This window comes from Vigna unguiculata, chromosome 6, assembly GCF_004118075.2.
Source record: "Vigna unguiculata cultivar IT97K-499-35 chromosome 6, ASM411807v1, whole genome shotgun sequence".
Taxonomy (NCBI): Eukaryota; Viridiplantae; Streptophyta; class Magnoliopsida; order Fabales; family Fabaceae; genus Vigna; species Vigna unguiculata.
This window is the reverse complement of record NC_040284.1, coordinates 22178928-22196400: the sequence shown is the minus strand read 5'-3', so window position 1 is coordinate 22196400 and position 17473 is coordinate 22178928. Positions and strand designations below refer to the sequence as shown.

General features: G+C 34.0%; 2 protein-coding genes across 2 annotated transcripts; one reads left to right on the top strand and one right to left on the bottom strand.

The window, feature by feature from the left end:
* Positions 1-5746: 5746 nt before the first annotated feature.
* On the top strand, positions 5747-10342 carry LOC114188039 (metal tolerance protein 4-like). Its single transcript, XM_028076525.1, has 7 exons — positions 5747-6122; positions 6687-6856; positions 7249-7447; positions 8188-8366; positions 8447-8597; positions 8888-9018; positions 9980-10342. Exons 1-7 carry the CDS (start codon positions 5891-5893, stop codon positions 10157-10159), a joined length of 1242 nt encoding a protein of 413 aa, XP_027932326.1. The 5' UTR covers positions 5747-5890; the 3' UTR covers positions 10160-10342.
* A 117-nt stretch (positions 10343-10459) lies between these two features.
* Positions 10460-17282, bottom strand: LOC114188040 (60S ribosomal protein L10-like). The gene is made up of 5 exons (XM_028076526.1): positions 17175-17282; positions 16439-16576; positions 11520-11883; positions 10901-10982; positions 10460-10755 (listed from the first exon to the last, which is right to left on the bottom strand). The coding sequence occupies exons 1-5, from the start codon at positions 17182-17184 to the stop codon at positions 10687-10689; spliced, it is 663 nt and encodes a 220-aa protein (XP_027932327.1). The 5' UTR covers positions 17185-17282; the 3' UTR covers positions 10460-10686.
* Positions 17283-17473: the final 191 nt, after the last annotated feature.

The following is a 17473-nucleotide window of genomic DNA, read 5'->3' as shown; positions in this document are numbered from 1 at the left end:
ACTAAAAAGACAAACTAACCTTCTTGTAGGTTGACTCATAGATCATTGTCATGTGTAAAGTGAGGGATATTCTAGATTTCACTTGTCCACCATGCATGCAGCAATCATTTCACCATGGCCATCACTTGCTTTCTTCAACCCTTTATGAACCTCCTTTACACCCCATAAAGATCAACTTTTTCTTCCATGGGAATAAAGATGAACTCAAACATGCTTTTCTACTAAATCATTGTATCATTATAAATTAGGTCAGAAATCAGTTTCTACTAAATGGATTTCAAACCTGTTTTCCAGTCACTGATGTTGAGATTGAAGAACAGAAATAGGCTTTTAGAAGTCCATTTTTCATTATAAAGAGCAAAAGAGTGTGTTTAAATAAATATTTGACTATTGTGTGTGTTCAAAATAAAGTTGAATTTGGGAAACAATTGTACTTGGGAAGAGTTTTTCATATTTCTAAATAACCTATTTTGCTTAATGATTTTTTATACATTGAATATATTAATTCAACTGTTAGATTGAGAGTTCTTCTCACTGTCTAAATTAAATTAAACTTGCTAAACTATTAAAAGTTTAAAGATTATTTGATATTTCATCAATTAATTTTATCTTTAAGTTATAATATCTTTTTAAAATTTAAGAATATAGGCTATAAAGTTACATATTTAAAAATATTTAATAACTTTCTACCGAAAAAAAAAAAGAGAGGAAAGATGACAAGTCCATTAATAATTACTGAATATATTATTTTCAATATTTGTTTATTAAGCTTAATTTCACGCTTTTGTATTACATTTGTGTGATTTTGGTCTTTTAGATTTCTATTGCAAAAATTACACAAATACTCTCTTTAGATTTTAAAAAATTACGTTGATAATGCATTCTTTTAATGTTATACAATTTTTTTTGTTAAATATGTTTTTTTCCTTCAATTTTTAGTGAACTCTCTTGAAAATGTTAAATTAATCTAATTGTAAATTCGTAAATGTCTAGTTTTTATATTTTTAACCAAATTTCAAATTTTATTAAATTTATTTGATGACTCAGACCTATTTTATTATAATATTTTAGTTTATTACACTGTTTAACACATGTTCATTTCGATATTAATTAATTAAATTTTAAAAATAAAAAACTAAATTAATTCAAAATTTTCAAAAAAAAAACTAATTTTAATTTTTATTAAAAATTGAAGAATAAAAAATATATTTAAACTTTTTTTTAAAGATTAAATTGTTCCGCTCTTTTTGTATTGCACATGTCATCCATCTTAAGTTTTAATAATATTACATGTGTATCTCTTAAATTTTAAACACATTATATATACAAAACTAAAATTTAAGAAAACTTCGTGGAATTTCATTGTAATTTATTTTATAAATTATAATTGTGTGATTCTTATCATCATTATTTTTTTGTTGTGAGTGATTTTCTGAATGTGTAAGTAAATTATAATATAACATAGAGTTAGTTATTATGTTATTTGACACATGTATTCTGAGATTGATTGCAATGTAATTACCAGAATTGTAAGTAAATCACATAAATATTTTTTATTTGATCCCGATAATATATATATTTATATATTCCTAATTCATTTAATAGAAATTTTTGAACAATTAAATTTGTATAATTATAATATCTGAAGGATAAAAAATTGCAATTAAGTCTATTTATTATTATATATTTGTTATTTCATGTCAATTTTTTTAAATAAAAATAAAACTTACACAATTTAATATGATTATGTCAATTAGTTTTCTTATCAGTTTTAATTAATTAAAAGGTTATATTAACTAAAGGTTACATGTAACATTTCATTTAATAGTCTAAAATCATTAAACAAGATGTTTCATAAAGGATAATCACAAAGTATAGAATACTAAAATGTGTTTATCATATTACAGTCATCTATAAGATAAGCTGAAATACAAATTTATATAAGAGTTTGGAGTGTTTCAAAAATATCTATACACAAGAGCCATATACATCATTTAGATAGTTGTATTATCATCTCTTTGAACTGGTCCAGCCATGACTTTCTCATCTGCTCATACCAATTAGGTGATCATTGCAAAAGAAATCAAAACCAGACAAACAAGACATAGAGAAAATGGTAATTAATGTATAAAAAGATTTAATCATTCAAGAATTCAATTACTTAAGTCATACATAATCAATCATCCTATTTCATACAAAGACCTAAGGTTATGACTCAATTACCTGGATACATGCATTGATATTGGACCCATTGGACCCTCGTACTTGTAGTGATATCCGGTCTCTGCAAAGCCATAAACAAAGAGTTATACTTTACCATCCACAAGGGTCCATTAACGTCTTTGGTAGAGGTAAAACTCCTAGACTAGGACCTCCTACTCCTCTCACCACATACCTCATTATCCACTACTTGAGAATTGAATGGTTATTAGAGCGTCAGAATAACTTCCAACTGAACCCCTACATCAATGCATATATTACTAATATTCACTATTAATTCTCCTTGAATTAGTATCAACAAATCTCAATTACATCTCACATACCAATCATTTCTCAAACAATCATTCATATAAATCACAAAGCCTCTATAATTGATCATATAACAACTGCTACTCGCTCATCGAAACCATATCCCCACTAGGCGAAAAATGCACAAATGTTCACTCGTGCTCGCCCAACAAGTGTATCCCTGGAACTCCAGGAGGAAAATCCTTCTAAAATTCGCTTAGCGAGGGTGCTATCGATCAACGACTACAAAGTCAGTGAACTCTCTGACTTTGTATTCGCTAAGCGAGTAGGTACTCAATTAGTGACTCTTAAGTCACTGAGCCCCTAACTTTAGGTTCGCTCAACGACTCCCAAGTCATTGAACCTTTGACTTTGGATTCTCTACGCGAGTTATTCCTCGACCAACAAATCTGCATAATTCTTCAAAACATGATTCTGCATAATTATGCCTTCCCAATCAAGTCTAAGCAACTCAAGAATCTTCACAGATGCCAAACACATACCAAACTTAAATCAACCACAACATGAGTGTAAAAAACTCTCAAATACAAAACCAATCCAAATGTTACTCACGTGTAACAACCTCAAGTTTAAAACATCAATTTCACACAACTATGTATCATTCCACATATCAAACATACCAAGAATACAATATATCAATTCAATATTTCTACAACTAAAAAACACATAAATTGGCTTCCCTCACCTGTAAGATGACTCGAATCACTAAAGAAGTATCAAATCTCCCTTCTAGTATCGAGACACATTACTCAACTTAAGAACATCACAAGCTTGATTAGGAAACATCATTATAAATACTGATTAGCAGAAACTCACGAGGAATTAGAAACCACATGTGAGCCAATATCACTCACATCACATGCACAGAGATTAATATCAGACCAAGAAAAAAGACAGAAAGTCAACTTACTCAGTCTCCGATCTTTAAAAAAATGAACACAAGAATGAGAAATTTAGAGATAAGAGAAAAAAACTCATTTTTTTTTTTAGAAAGATAATATGTTTATAAATAATGAAATTCCTTTATAAAATTTTTATTTATACTTTAACTTTTTAATATTAAAATAATTAAATATTCATTATCTTAAATGATCTGTCAATCCTCGAGTACCCTATTTTCTAGGTTCTCATATTATACCCATACGTTGTAAGATTATAATTGAATATAATATATAACTTAATCCATTGGATTTTTTTTAAACTATTGTTTTATTAGTTTAGAAGTTTAGAGTTTACTGTAAAATATTTCTTTATAAATAATATTGGCAAGACAGGTGTATTTTTCTAGAAAAATAAACAATGTTTGATTGTCAACATTTTTAATGATATTAATTATGATCACTAAAATAAACTACATCAAATATTAATAAGTCATTAAAGTAATTTATTGAATACTTCATAATTGAGTAAATTACAGATATATTTCTTGAGGTTTTCATAAAGTGCACTTCTCTTTTCATATTAGCATAATAATCTCCTCTAAGTATAATAAGATAGAAGTAACGTGAGTACTAAATATAATTGACAGCGTGGTTGAGTCATATTTTAACAACAACAAGTTTTACGAAATTTTAAATTTGGATTTTATAAGCATATAGTACGTTGAATTGGTCCAAAGTTAGATACGCATCATGTAACGACATTTCACACATGTCATCAAAGGAAACTCACGCATCAAAATGCTTCTTCAAACTTCCTTTTAAAATTTCGTATTTCTGGAAACTTTCTTTTTAGATTAAATGTAATTTCAATGTTTAAAATAATAGTAATTGCTCTTTCCTTCTTTATAATTTTACTCTTCTTCTAATTTCTACTTTGTTTACATATTATAAATTTTATAAATATTTTCTTAAAATAAAAAGAATATTACACTTCTTACTTTCTTCAAACGAATCTTAAAGGGCACCTCCAAAACTTTTTTTGTTATTTATCTAAATTACCCGGGTTTTTTTTAAGAAAATGATAACACTTCCCTATTTTTAATTATATATAAAAAAAATACAACATTTCTTTCAAATATATTAACTAGTACGGTTCCATTTACTTTAACCTTCTACATAAAATCTATTAAGAAGTTATTCACTCCTTTTTTCATTTTTGTATAAAATGTTGAGAAATTATAAATTACGAACCGTCTTAGTGAACATAATTATCACTAAAATAATCTAATTCTACAATGAAATAAATTTTAAATTTATCATGTTACCACACAAAAGTAATTAATTTTTGATATATTGTAGGATTGAAAATTAATTAATATTTTAATACATTTATGACATTAATTAAATTTAATAGCATCGAATCTTACACCTTCCTTTCATACATTTTTGCTTTATTAATTTCTTTTTCCAGAAAACAGCATATGCACCCAATTTATTAAGTAGGGTATTCTTGTCAGATATGTTGGTAACAATGTCGGCCTTTTTTAATAGTATATAGACCCCATTCCAATAAAATTTTTTTTAAAAAAAACTAAACTTTTTCTATAAATTAAAAATAACCTATTTACTATAGAGATTATTTATATTAACTTTTTATAGGATAAATTTTAATTCCTACATTATTTAATTTTAATATATAATTTCTTTTAAAAATATTTATACGGGAAAATTCAATATAAGAATACATGTTTTTCACATTCAATACACTTCTTCAAAACCCATATAGCTCATTCCTTCTTCACCCTTAATTATTCATACCAACTTTTCTTCCTTCACATCTACACTCCACCTTTTAGTTTTAAATACGATCTAAATCTAGCATTAAGAACATAAAATACTTTTATTATAACTTACAAAGATTAACCAACACCAAAATAATTTCAATACTAATAATAATAACAATCTCAAATTTAATTCTAATTATATTAACTAGTTAATTCTCACTCATAACATTATTAATAAATTAAATAAAGATTTTCTCATACAAAAATCTACTATTACATTTAAAAAGAAAGTTAAGAACACATGATACATTTTTGGTAAGTTAAATTTGTACTAAATAATTGTGTCAGATTTTCTACATTTCCAATTTCATGACATTTCTCAAAATTAAAAATTTGGAAAGAAAAAGGAACCATTTATTATCACTTTCTAGGGGTATAGTACATAGATATTTTTTTGTTAGAAGTCTAGCGCGCAATAAAAGAGAATAATACACTGATGTGATACACATTAAACTATTGCACAATATATTAAAATTCAATTGATTTTGTTTTAAGCCATAGTTTTAATTGTAGTTATATATGATCTGTGTGGAAGGCTATGGAAATGATATTTTTGTTAGTTGCGGTTCATTTTCAGAATTTCTGTGAGGCTTGCATGTGTCACGACCTTTGTCCTTAGTAGGTTCATCAATCGTCATGGAAACAAGTACGGGTTTGGATCCGACGCTTCCGCTTCTGCAAAAGGACAATTATGAGAACAACTCCGCCAAAAGCGGTGACCGGAGTGACCGACTCACTCGTCGGAACTCCGTCAACTCGATCAGAACCTTCTTCTTCTCTAAGCTTCCCGATAAAGTCCGTTCTGGCCTCGACTCCGAGTCTCCTTACGACGGCATTAACATCTCCTCCACCACCGCCTTAAGCAAAGGTATCTCTCTCTCTCTCTATATATATGTGAATATAAGTTTAATGAACATTTGTATATAGATATGTTTGGTGTTTAATATTGTATTGAATAACTGTTCACAAAATGTATGATTAAGTTGATATTCGTGTTATGCATATATTACGCCGGTGAATTTTGTGTTATATGAAAGTGAAATGTAATCAGAGAAGTTGTTGAAGGCTGTGATACGTAATCTTGCTTTCTTTCTTTGAAGTTCTTGAATAGTGTTTTTCCTTTTTCTTTCTCCTTTTTTTTTTGCTAACTATACGCCTAGTTTCTCATTTTATAATGTATAGCCTCTACATACTTCTAGATAACAATTTATAACTGTCGGGATGTTTCTGTGGTGATTTTAAACTGTTAAAGATTCTGTTATCTTGTAAACGTCGCGGAATATGATGTTTTGGTTTAGAACTTAGATTGAGATGACTGTAGGATGAAATAAATCCTGTGTTTTGGTTTAGAACTTAGAACAAGATGACTATAGGATGAAATAAATCGTTTGACGTTTTTTTTCTTAACTTTGAACTTGGTTGAGTTTTACAGGGGAAATAGAATACTATGAAAGACAATTAGCGACTCTGAAATCGTTTGAGGAAGTGGACTCCGTGGTGTCATCTGATTGCATTGATGAGGAAGACAGTGCTGAACTAGCTCAACAAGAAAGAGCAATGAGGATTTCCAATTATGCAAACATAGCATTGTTAATATTAAAGGTAATAGATATGTCAATTTGTGTGTCTGTCTAGAATGCATGTAGTGTATCTGAAGTAGCGACCAAGTCATGAAGGATTCTCTCCAGTTTTTAGAAGAGAATTGATTTTTTGAACTAGCTTAGATCCTGTTGGATAAATCTCTTCACAGTGTAGAAAAAGTAAGATTAAGCTTGAAATTATATATATATAAGTTAAAAACAGTTTTTGAAGAAACTAAATTAAAGAACTTTTACGTATTAACAATCACATAAGCTTATTTGGACTTGTGGGTGAAGCTTAATTGATTGTTTAAACTTGTTTAATCATAATTAACTCCTTAATTGTTTGTTTTTTCTACTGCAATTCCTAATAGTTTTTCTGAAAAATAACAATACATACATATCTTGGTCTAGAGTTATGCCACCATAAGGAGTGGATCAATAGCTATTGCTGCATCAACTTTGGATTCTCTGCTTGATCTCATGGCTGGTGGCATACTTTGGTTCACTCACCTCGCAATGAAGAACATAAATATCTACAAATACCCAATTGGAAAGTTAAGAGTTCAGCCTGTTGGCATTATTATCTTTGCAGCAGTCATGGCTACACTTGGTGGGTCAAACTGAATTGAGCTATTCCTGTTTTCTCACTGTCCATTATGCTCTTATATTTTTATTCAAAAGTGTTTCCTTCTCTTGAGAGTTGCATGCTACAATATCCGTTTTATTTAAATTAAGTTCAGATAAGTTAAAGACTTCTGATTCAGATTCCAATCTGGATGTGCATCAACTCATGCTTAATGCAAACCAATACGAAGGAATCAAATTTCTTTACTTTTGCTCTTGTCTGTAGAAACTGCTTGAAGTTCTAATGTCTATGGTGAACTTAAAGAGACAATACTGTTTCCCAAACAATAGAACAAAATTCTTAATGGCTTTCTTATCTACCTAATTAAAGAAAAGGATTCAGTTCAGCTTTAGGTTATAGCTGATAACAGGTTGTTTACAGAATTTCCAGTATGATGACAGATAGGTTTAGAATCATATTTTTTTCATTCGACCATAAATCAAAAAGGTCCTGGAATGAGAAACAATGCTGCAGGCGGTACATCCCCAAGCTTTTAAACCCCAGATTTTACAACATACAGCTTCTACTAGAATCAAAGTCTTTAAATTAATTCTTTTAGTTTATACGTTCAAATGTTAATGGTTGTAATTCTACTGCTTTTTAAATTTACATATTTAGTACTCTACAGTTTTCACAGACTTGTGTTATTAAAAGTACTGAAATGCATTCGTATATTAACAAACAAAAGAGTACATGATGCATTGAACTAATTCAATTCACTATAGGCTTTCAGGTATTAATCACAGCTTTACAAAAACTAATACAAAACAGTCCTGGTGAAAGCTTGTCCGCGGAACAGTTAATATGGTTGTACTCTATTATGCTATTTGCAACAGCAGTGAAGCTTGTGCTCTGGTTTTACTGCAGAAAATCGGCAAACAGGATTGTCCGTGCCTATGCAGATGTATGGTGGTTCTCTTCTGATGTTTCTTTATGAATGAAGTTAAACTACAACTGAACAATCTCAGAAATGCCAACTTGCAGGATCATAAATTTGATGTTGTAACAAACGTGGTTGGATTAGTCGCAGCCGTACTTGGTGATAAATATTACTGGTGGATCGACCCGATTGGTGCTATTATGCTTGCAATTTACACTATTACAAATTGGTCACGCACCGTCATGGAAAATGCAGGTATATCCTTATCAGTGTTCTGAACAGACAAATTTTAGCGAGTGTACGTGTCCATTAGAGAAAACTATAAACGAACATCGGTAACTTATTAGCTACATTTACTACTACTCGTGTCCCGTGTTGGGAAACGGGATATTAAATCAGGGTTCTCCACTAAGCACAGATGTCGTCAATTCTAGAAGTAGATTTTTTTACATCTCGCTCTTACTGCTTCCACCACCACTTTTCTCTCTAGTCCTGGTGTCTATCAAAACTCTACTAATTCTGATTCTGGATATCTTTCTATGTAGTTTCACTGGTGGGACAATCTGCACCTCCTGAAGTTTTGCAGAAGCTCACATATCTCGTTATAAGGCACCCTAGAGTCAAGCGCATTGATACTGTTCGCGCATATACATTTGGGGTTCTGTATTTTGTGGAGGTATGCTGTATTAATACAAAATCAATTTATAAGAACTCTACTACAAGACTAACCCTGTCTGCCAAAAATTAAACTGCAAATGACTAGTCCTATTTGCTAATTTTAGCATTCAATATTAGCAACGAACAAATAATGTTAGGGAAGTTATTGTCTAGGTCTAACTCATTATCACAAAAGAAAAAAGCAACCAACAAATAGCCCTGTTCTATTCCTTTTTATTATATAATAATGTCAGAAAAGTTATTGTCTAGGTCCAACTCATTTTCACACAATAACATTCACACTGAGCAAGTTATGGCAATCGATTTCTCTCTCCAATTGAGTTCAATTAGTTAAATCTTAGAAATTATAACTTGAAACTAAATCCAGGTCCGCTTGAATTTATGGAGCACAGACTATCAGAAGCGATTTTGCATGCAATTTTTCTCCAGAAAATCTTACAGGTGTCATATGGCATCTAAATTTAACATAAAAGAGGAGTTTACTACTTTATGAAAATTTAGTTTTGGATAGACCAATAGAATCGTTTTAAACTTTGCAGTTGATCATATTTAGATAAAACCTGGTCATTATTGTTGTTATACAAAAAAATGTTTTCCGTTCAGGCTTCCCCTTAGTTTATAGTAGTTTCTTTCTTCTATGTACTTAACACTATGAACATATTTGTGACGACCGAAGGCTTGAGTTTTATTAGCACTTATATTCAGAATATCGATACTTGCACATGGTTTAGACTATATAACTTTTTTTTCGTAATGGTTCGCATTAATCCATGCTCGAATTATTGAGAGATACACTGTGTGCATGTATGAAATGGATGCGATTCTCTGGTAGCACAGATAAACTATATTTCTTCTATCTGATTTTGCTGATTGCATGATATTTTTTAAATCACTAAGAAAATTTAAGAAGTCATATTTCAGTACGATTAGACTCTTCATTTGGATTTGGTTGGTGACAGGTTGACATTGAACTGCCAGAAGATTTACCCTTAAAAGAAGCACACGCCATTGGAGAGAGCCTACAGATAAAGCTCGAGAAACTCCCAGAAGTTGAGCGGGCATTTGTTCATTTAGACTTCGAATGTGATCATAAACCAGAGCACTCAGTTCTCGTCAAACTGCCCAACAATCAGTCTTAAGCACATTTTTCAGGTATATGTGTAAAATTCCCAACCTCTGTTGTAGAGTCTATGGCAAATAACTTCTTCACGAAGAACGAAACTTTCATTAGTAGAGAAGGATCCAACTGTTTGTATGTGTGAAACGGCAACCATTATGTACGCAAAATTTTCCTTTTAATGGAAGTGTTATTTAGTTCAGAAGACTTTTCTGGAAAAGGCGTAATACGCTAAAAAACACAGACCTCGACCTCTTTTTTTTGTCATATTTTTTACTAATTCAGAACGTCAAGGGTAAATCACCACAGCTCAGAAACAATATACACAACACAGACCATATTTATTTATTTCTATTCTGTTTAAAGTGTGACAGAATAATGAGATTTCAATACAACAAATGTGCGTCTTTCAAGCTCCCATGACATTTGGAAGACAGATAGATACATGATTTATAGTTACAGCTCAGACTATAATGAACAGGTAACAAATGAATTCACCAGGTGAAAAGAAAAGCCATAGATTCACTGAATTTCCTACTGCTAAATGACCTAAGCAGTAGCTGGTAAGAAAGCTCTTCCGGGCGCACGATTTGCCAAAGGTCCGTGACACCCAAGAACCTGAAAAAGGACAAAATCAAATAGTCAATATTAAAGTCAAATCTAAATTACCAAGTTCCCTTGTAAGTAAGGGATGTATTCAAGAATAGTGAATCACATTGCACAATACTTTTCAAAAACACATTGTCATGGTCTAAGGACAAACCTTGGCATTGACCCCATCCGGCACAATTCTGTTTTCAGACTTCAACTTCAAATACTCACTTCGACTTAGTTTTGTAAATCCCCTGAAAATTTAAAGAAAACTACTAAATAAACGGCCACTACCACTGAATTAACCATATTTAAATCCCTAGTATCATCCACATAAAAGAAAACTATTCTCCAATGAAATACAACTCATGTATGCCTTTTAAGTTTTAAGACAATGTAAAAGCACTACAACTCAATTTGCAAATACTAGTTTTAATAACTAATCTGCCACCACGTTTTTCGCGCAACTGTTAAAATTTTCCAAATTATTGCAACTTCCACTATATATTTTGAGGAAAATATTTTATGACTGCTAAATTTTGATAATTTTATTGATTTTCATTTTTTAATTTTTTCTTTCTTAATATTTTAAAATTTCTTAAAAAATGTATTTTTTATTGTAAAAAAAATTATCAAAATTTAGTAATGAAAATATCATTGTCAATATTTTTAATATTTCAATTTTCTCAACGATTTACTAGTGATGTTTATCGATTTCAACCAATCCAACGAATTTGTTATAAGAGAATTCAAAAACTGATATGTGAATATATGAAACCAAAATAACTAACCACTTTCTGCTGACAATAATCTTCTGACGGCCAGGGAACTTGAACTTGGCGCGGCGAAGAGCCTCCTGAGCGTGCTGACCATTCCCATCCTTACATCGAACGGAGAGCAGCACCTGTCCAATACTCACTCTCGCGCACGTCCCCTGCGGCTTCCCGAACGCCCCCCTCATCCCGGTCTGGAGCCTGTCCGCCCCGGCGCACGATAGCATCTTGTTGATACGGAGCACGTGGAAGGGGTGCACCCTCACCCGCAGGTGGAACGCGTCCTTCCCCGCGAACTTCGCCATGTACTTGTTGCAGGCGATGCGCGCCGCCTCCAAGGCCTCGCTGGACACGTTCTCCTTCTCCCAGGAGACGAGGTGCATGTTGAAATTAATCAAAGAGTTGTTTGTTTCTTTTATAGTTGCAATAACTATAATATTTCGTGTGTGATTGTAATAACTGTCATCCTGACAGTTTATATAATTTGTGTATTGCTGTTGCAGTTAATAAGAAAATTTTTATCCTGTTTTTCTCTGCATATTGTGTGTGTGCGTGACCTGTAGTGTTAGACAGTTCCAACATAGTGGTATCAGAGCACGGTTATTACGAACCTTGTTGTGAAAGAAGAGAAGGGCGCATAATTGTTAGAGTGTGCAGCCATGACCACTGCAGGTATCATACCAGGGAACTTGCCTGTGTTTGATGGGCAGGGATATGAAGATTGGTGTGTGAAAATGGAAGCGATTTTTGGCTTTCAAGAAGTTGAGGAGATTGTAAAAGAGGGCTTTCAAGAACTCCCTAAAAATGCAACGGACGATCAAACATACGCATACAAAATGAACAAGAAGTTGGACTGCAAAGCGAGAGTTCTCTTACATCAATGCGTTTCCATGAACATTTTCCAGAAAATCTCCAAGGCCACCACAGCAAAGCAGATTTGGGATGTGTTGAAACAAGCATATGGCAACGCAGGGAAAACTAAGAAGGTGCGTTTGCAATCGTTGCGAAGACAGTTTGAACTCCTTTCTATGACTGATCAAGACTCAATTGCGGAATATTTCAACAAGATCCAAACCATTGTGAATTCTATGCGTGTTTGCGATGACAATGTAACGGACATTCAACTCATAGAGAAGGTTCTCCGAACTCTAACCCCAAGGTTTGATCACATTATTGTGGCCATCGAAGAATCCAAGGATCTAGAGGCAATGTCGATTGAAGAATTACAAAACTCATTGGAAGCACACGAACACAGAGTTGTTGACAGGAAGAATAATGAGAAAGTAGTCGAACAGGCGTTACAGGCCAAAATTGGCCAAAATACCAGAGGTCGTGGTGGTTGGACTCGAAGAGGTCGATGGAGATCGAGAGGAGGCAGAAGTGGAGACAGAAATCATGATTCTACTTCCCGTTCCTCTCACATTAGCAGTGACAGGAGAGGAGGCACTCAATATAGAGGAAGAGGAAGAGATAACAAGAAGATTGTAGACAAGAGGAGAATCCAGTGCTACAATTGTGAGAAATGGGGTCACTACTCTTTTGAGTGTTGGCAAGATAATGATAACAAGAAAGGGAAGAAGACTGAAGAGGCAAATTTGGTGCAAGAGGAAGAAGGGTCTGATTCAGATCCAGTCTTGCTAATGGCAACCACAGACAATGATGAAGATTGCACATCCTGGTATCTTGATACAGGATGCTCCAATCATATGACTGGGAATCGTGACTGGTTAATTGATCTTAATCCACATGTGAAAAATAGTGTTCGGTTTGCAGACAACAGCACTATAATTGCTGAAGGGATTGGCAAGGTTGTGATTACTCGGAATGATGGGAAAACAGCGTATATGAGTGACGTGTTATATGTCCCAAACATGAAGAATAATCTTATTAGTTTAGGACAATTGCTGGAAAAGGGGTATGTGATGAACATGCAGCAAAATCATATAGATATTTATGATTCTAAGCAGAGACTGGTGATCAAGGCACCATTGTCCCGAAATAGAACGTTTAAAGTGCACCTCAATGCTACAGCAATTCAATGTTTGGCTGCCACTAATGTTGAGGAGGAGAGTTGGTTGTGGCATTATAGGTTTGGCCACCTTAATTTCAAAAGTCTGAACAAGTTAAGCAACAGTCAGATGGTGTGTGGTATGCCATCATTACGTTCTCCCACGAAACCGTGTGAGGGATGTTTAGTAGGTAAACAACCAAGGAAGAATTTTAAAACTGTTGCTCAACACCGATCACGACAACCACTTGAAGTGGTTTATTCTGATGTATGTGGGCCCTTGGATACACCTTCGTTCAGTGGTAGCAGATATTTTGTCACCTTTGTTGATGAATTCACAAGGAAGATCTGGTTATATGTGATAAGAGAAAAACGTGAAGTGTTCCAAATTTTTGTAAAATTTTGTTCACTGGTTGAAAGACAGGCAGAAAAGAAATTAAAGATCCTTAGGACAGACGGTGGAGGTGAATACAACTCCAAGGATTTTTGTGACTTTTGTACAGAAAAGGGAATAGTACATGAGATAACTGCACCCTACACACCACAACATAATGGTCTGGCAGAGAGAAGAAATAGGACCCTACTAGACATGACTAGATGCATGCTAAAAGCAAAAAAACTCCCACACTGCTACTGGGGTGAGGCAGTAAGCACCGCTGCCTATCTCTTGAACAGGTGTCCCACGAAGAAAATGAAAACTATGACACCAGAGGGAGCATGGTCTGGAATCAAGCCATCTGTCCAACACTTGAAGGTCTTTGGGTCAATCTGTTACAGGCACATTCCGGATGAAAGGAGGAAGAAATTAGATGACAAGAGTGAGTCTCTTATCTTGATTGGCTATCACCCAACAGGAGCCTACAAGTTATATGACCCAAGGAAACAACAGGTAGTGATAAGCAGGGACGTAGTTGTGGACGAGGCAGCAGCTTGGAGTTGGGAAACTGATGCAGTCCTACACATTCCTTGTGTTCTGGAAGACAAAGTGGTGACTTTAGAACCTAATACTGCTGGTGATTTTATTAGTGGTGATATTGTAGCTGATGACACTAGAAGATCCCATCGAACACGATTTCCTTCATCCAGACTTTCTGATTATGAAGTCTACAATGATTCTGAGATAGCAGATAATGGAGAAATGGCCCATTTTGCTTTTATGGCGGGTGCTGAACCATTGGATTGGAAGCAGGCTATTAACATCAAAGAATGGAGGAGTGCGATGCTTGAAGAAATTGAAGCTATCGAGAGAAACAAAACCTGGGAGCTTTCAAACTTACCTCTCAACAAACATCCTATTGATGTTAAATGGGTGTTTAAAGTTAAATTTATGCCAGATGGATCTATAGCCAAACACAAGGCTAGACTTGTTGCAAAGGGGTTCCTTCAAAGGCCTGGTATTGACTACACTGATGTGTACGCACCAGTAGCTAGAATGGAGACTGTACGCTTGGTGATTGCTATGGCTAGCCTTAACAACTGGAGAGTATGTCAACTTGACGTGAAATCAGCCTTTCTTAATGGCCCTTTGGAGGAGGAAGTCTACATCAAGCAGCCACCTGGATTTGAAATAAAGGGTCATGAATCACAAGTTTACAGGCTAAGGAAAGCATTATACGGTCTTAAGCAAGCCCCTAGAGCTTGGAACAAACTAATTGATTCTTTTCTATTCAAGGAAGGTTTTACCAAGTGCACAGTGGAATTTGGAGTCTATGTGAAGGTAACGCAACTACAAAATCTTTTACTGGTTTGCCTCTATGTAGATGATTTGGTTGTTACTGGGAATTTGGTGGCAGACATTGAAAATTTCAAGAGAGACATGAAATCACAGTTTGAAATGACAGATCTAGGCACTCTGAATTATTTTCTCGGTCTTGAATTTGTACACTGTCGTGAAGGGATATTTTTGCACCAGAAGAGATACACTTGTGAGATTCTAAAAAGGTTTGGCATGGAGGATTGTAACCCTACATGCACACCAGTCATGGCAGGCTTGAAGCTGACTGAGGAGCGAGGTGCAAAACCAGTAGATGTAACTCTATTCAAGCAAATTGTGGGATCTCTTCGATTCCTATGCAACAGTAGACCGGATATCAATTATGGAGTTGGTCTTGTTAGCAGATTCATGCACAATCCGAGAGTGCCACATATGGCTGTAGCTAAACATATACTAAGGTATTTAAAGGGTACAATGGGATATGGTCTACTGTTTCCTAAAGGGGATAAAAGCACTTTAGTTAATCTGGAAGCTTTTTCTGACTCTGATTGGTGTGGAGATAAGGTTGAGAGAAAGAGCACCTATGGTTATTTGTTCAGATATGCAAATGCACCAATCTCTTGGTGCTCTAGGAAGCAAAACGTGGTGGCTTTGTCATCCTGTGAGGCTGAATATATAGCAGCTGCAGAGGCTGCTAGTCAGTGCTTGTGGTTGGAAAATTTACTGGATGAACTTAAGGTGAAGTGTGCAAGACCTGTGCAGTTGTTTGTAGATAACAAATCTGCAATATGTCTTTCCAAGAATCCAGTTTTCCATGGCAGAAGTAAACATATTGAGACCAAATTTCATTTTTTGAGAGATCAAGTCAGCAAAGGTAGAATTGAACTGGTGCATTGTGGTACTGAAGAACAGGTTGCTGATATTTTCACAAAATCTTTCAAACAGACGAGGTTTGAAAGATTGAGAGAGTTCTTGGGTGTAAGGTGTTTGGACTCTTTGATTAAGAGGGAGTGTTGAAATTAATCAAAGAGTTGTTTGTTTCTTTTATAGTTGCAATAACTATAATATTTCGTGTGTGATTGTAATAACTGTCATCCTGACAGTTTATATAATTTGTGTATTGCTGTTGCAGTTAATAAGAAAATTTTTATCCTGTTTTTCTCTGCATATTGTGTGTGTGCGTGACCTGTAGTGTTAGACAGTTCCAACAGTGCACGCAGAAGGGAAACTCGTCCACGCCTTTCTTCTTCATCCCCACGTCGTATATTCGGATCTTCGGATCCGGAACGCCGCGGCAGAACCGCGACTTCGGATACGGCTTGTTCTTTATCTGACGGTAACAACGCGCCGGTCCTGAACCACATCACACGCTCACCGTTAACAGAAATTGGTAACGCAACTTCTCATTCTCTTTCGGTCATTAACTATTGATTCGCTCATATCATATCATATCATATCATATGGTACGTTTGAACAATCATTTCTATTAACCAAACTGTTTACAAGTTTTAATACACAGCGTAAAATTATTAAATTCTACACACCTATAACATTTGAATTTTTCTTTAAATGTAAAATCAAATCATACCTAAACCCTAAAGTTAAACTAAAGTTGATGGAAAACTAGTTTAACTAATCGCTTCATATTATACTTCAAAAAGTTCTAGGCCTGTTATTAGTTTCTAATTATATAACTGTCACAAAAATAGGGTTATATCTAAAGACGAAATGTAAGAAAATTTACTGAATCAGAACATAAAGGATGAATATTCTATGCTACCACATAAATGAATTAAATCATCAAAAAATTTATCTAAATATGACCAGCTAACTACTTCTACTTGATTTCTACACTATTCAATGATAATATGTTTGGCGTAATACATTTAAGAAGCAGGTTTAACATTCAGAAGGAACCGAAAGAAAGAAAAGAGAGATTGTTGTGGCTTACTTCTTCCCATTATGTTTGCGTTGGGTTGATGAAATAGTCGAAGAGTTGAAGAAGGAGGGAGAGAAGATGGTGGTCTTTTATACTCTTCGGAGGCGGACGCGGTTTGTGTTGGTGTGCGTATGGGCGTGCGTCATGTTTTCTGGCGGGGGCCCGTTTTGCGTGTCGGCCCAGAATGTTCGAGAAGAGGTTAGCTTTTTGGACCCGTCATTGAGGCCCAAAACTACCACTCTCAGGCAAGCCTTTTAATTTCCACCGACTTAAAATGATTTGGTAAAAATTTAGAAAAGAATAAAAAGGTT

What these genes read in the sequence shown, in the direction of transcription:
- LOC114188039 (XM_028076525.1), top strand. Translation starts at nt 5,891, where the DNA reads ATGGAAACAAGTACGGGTTTGGATCCGACGCTTCCGCTTCTGCAAAAG. An exon ending in CACCGTCATGGAAAATGCAG is followed by an intron (nt 8,598 to 8,887) that starts GTATATCCTTAT and finishes CTTTCTATGTAG; the next exon opens with TTTCACTGGTGGGACAATCT. An exon ending in GGGTTCTGTATTTTGTGGAG is followed by an intron (nt 9,019 to 9,979) that starts GTATGCTGTATT and finishes GGTTGGTGACAG; the next exon opens with GTTGACATTGAACTGCCAGA.
- LOC114188040 (XM_028076526.1), bottom strand. An exon ending in GGACGAGTTTCCCTTCTGCG is followed by an intron (nt 11,884 to 16,438) that starts TGCACTGTTGGA and finishes TTAATTTCAACA; the next exon opens with TGCACCTCGTCTCCTGGGAG. An exon ending in CGGATGGGGTCAATGCCAAG is followed by an intron (nt 10,756 to 10,900) that starts GTTTGTCCTTAG and finishes GTCCTTTTTCAG; the next exon opens with GTTCTTGGGTGTCACGGACC.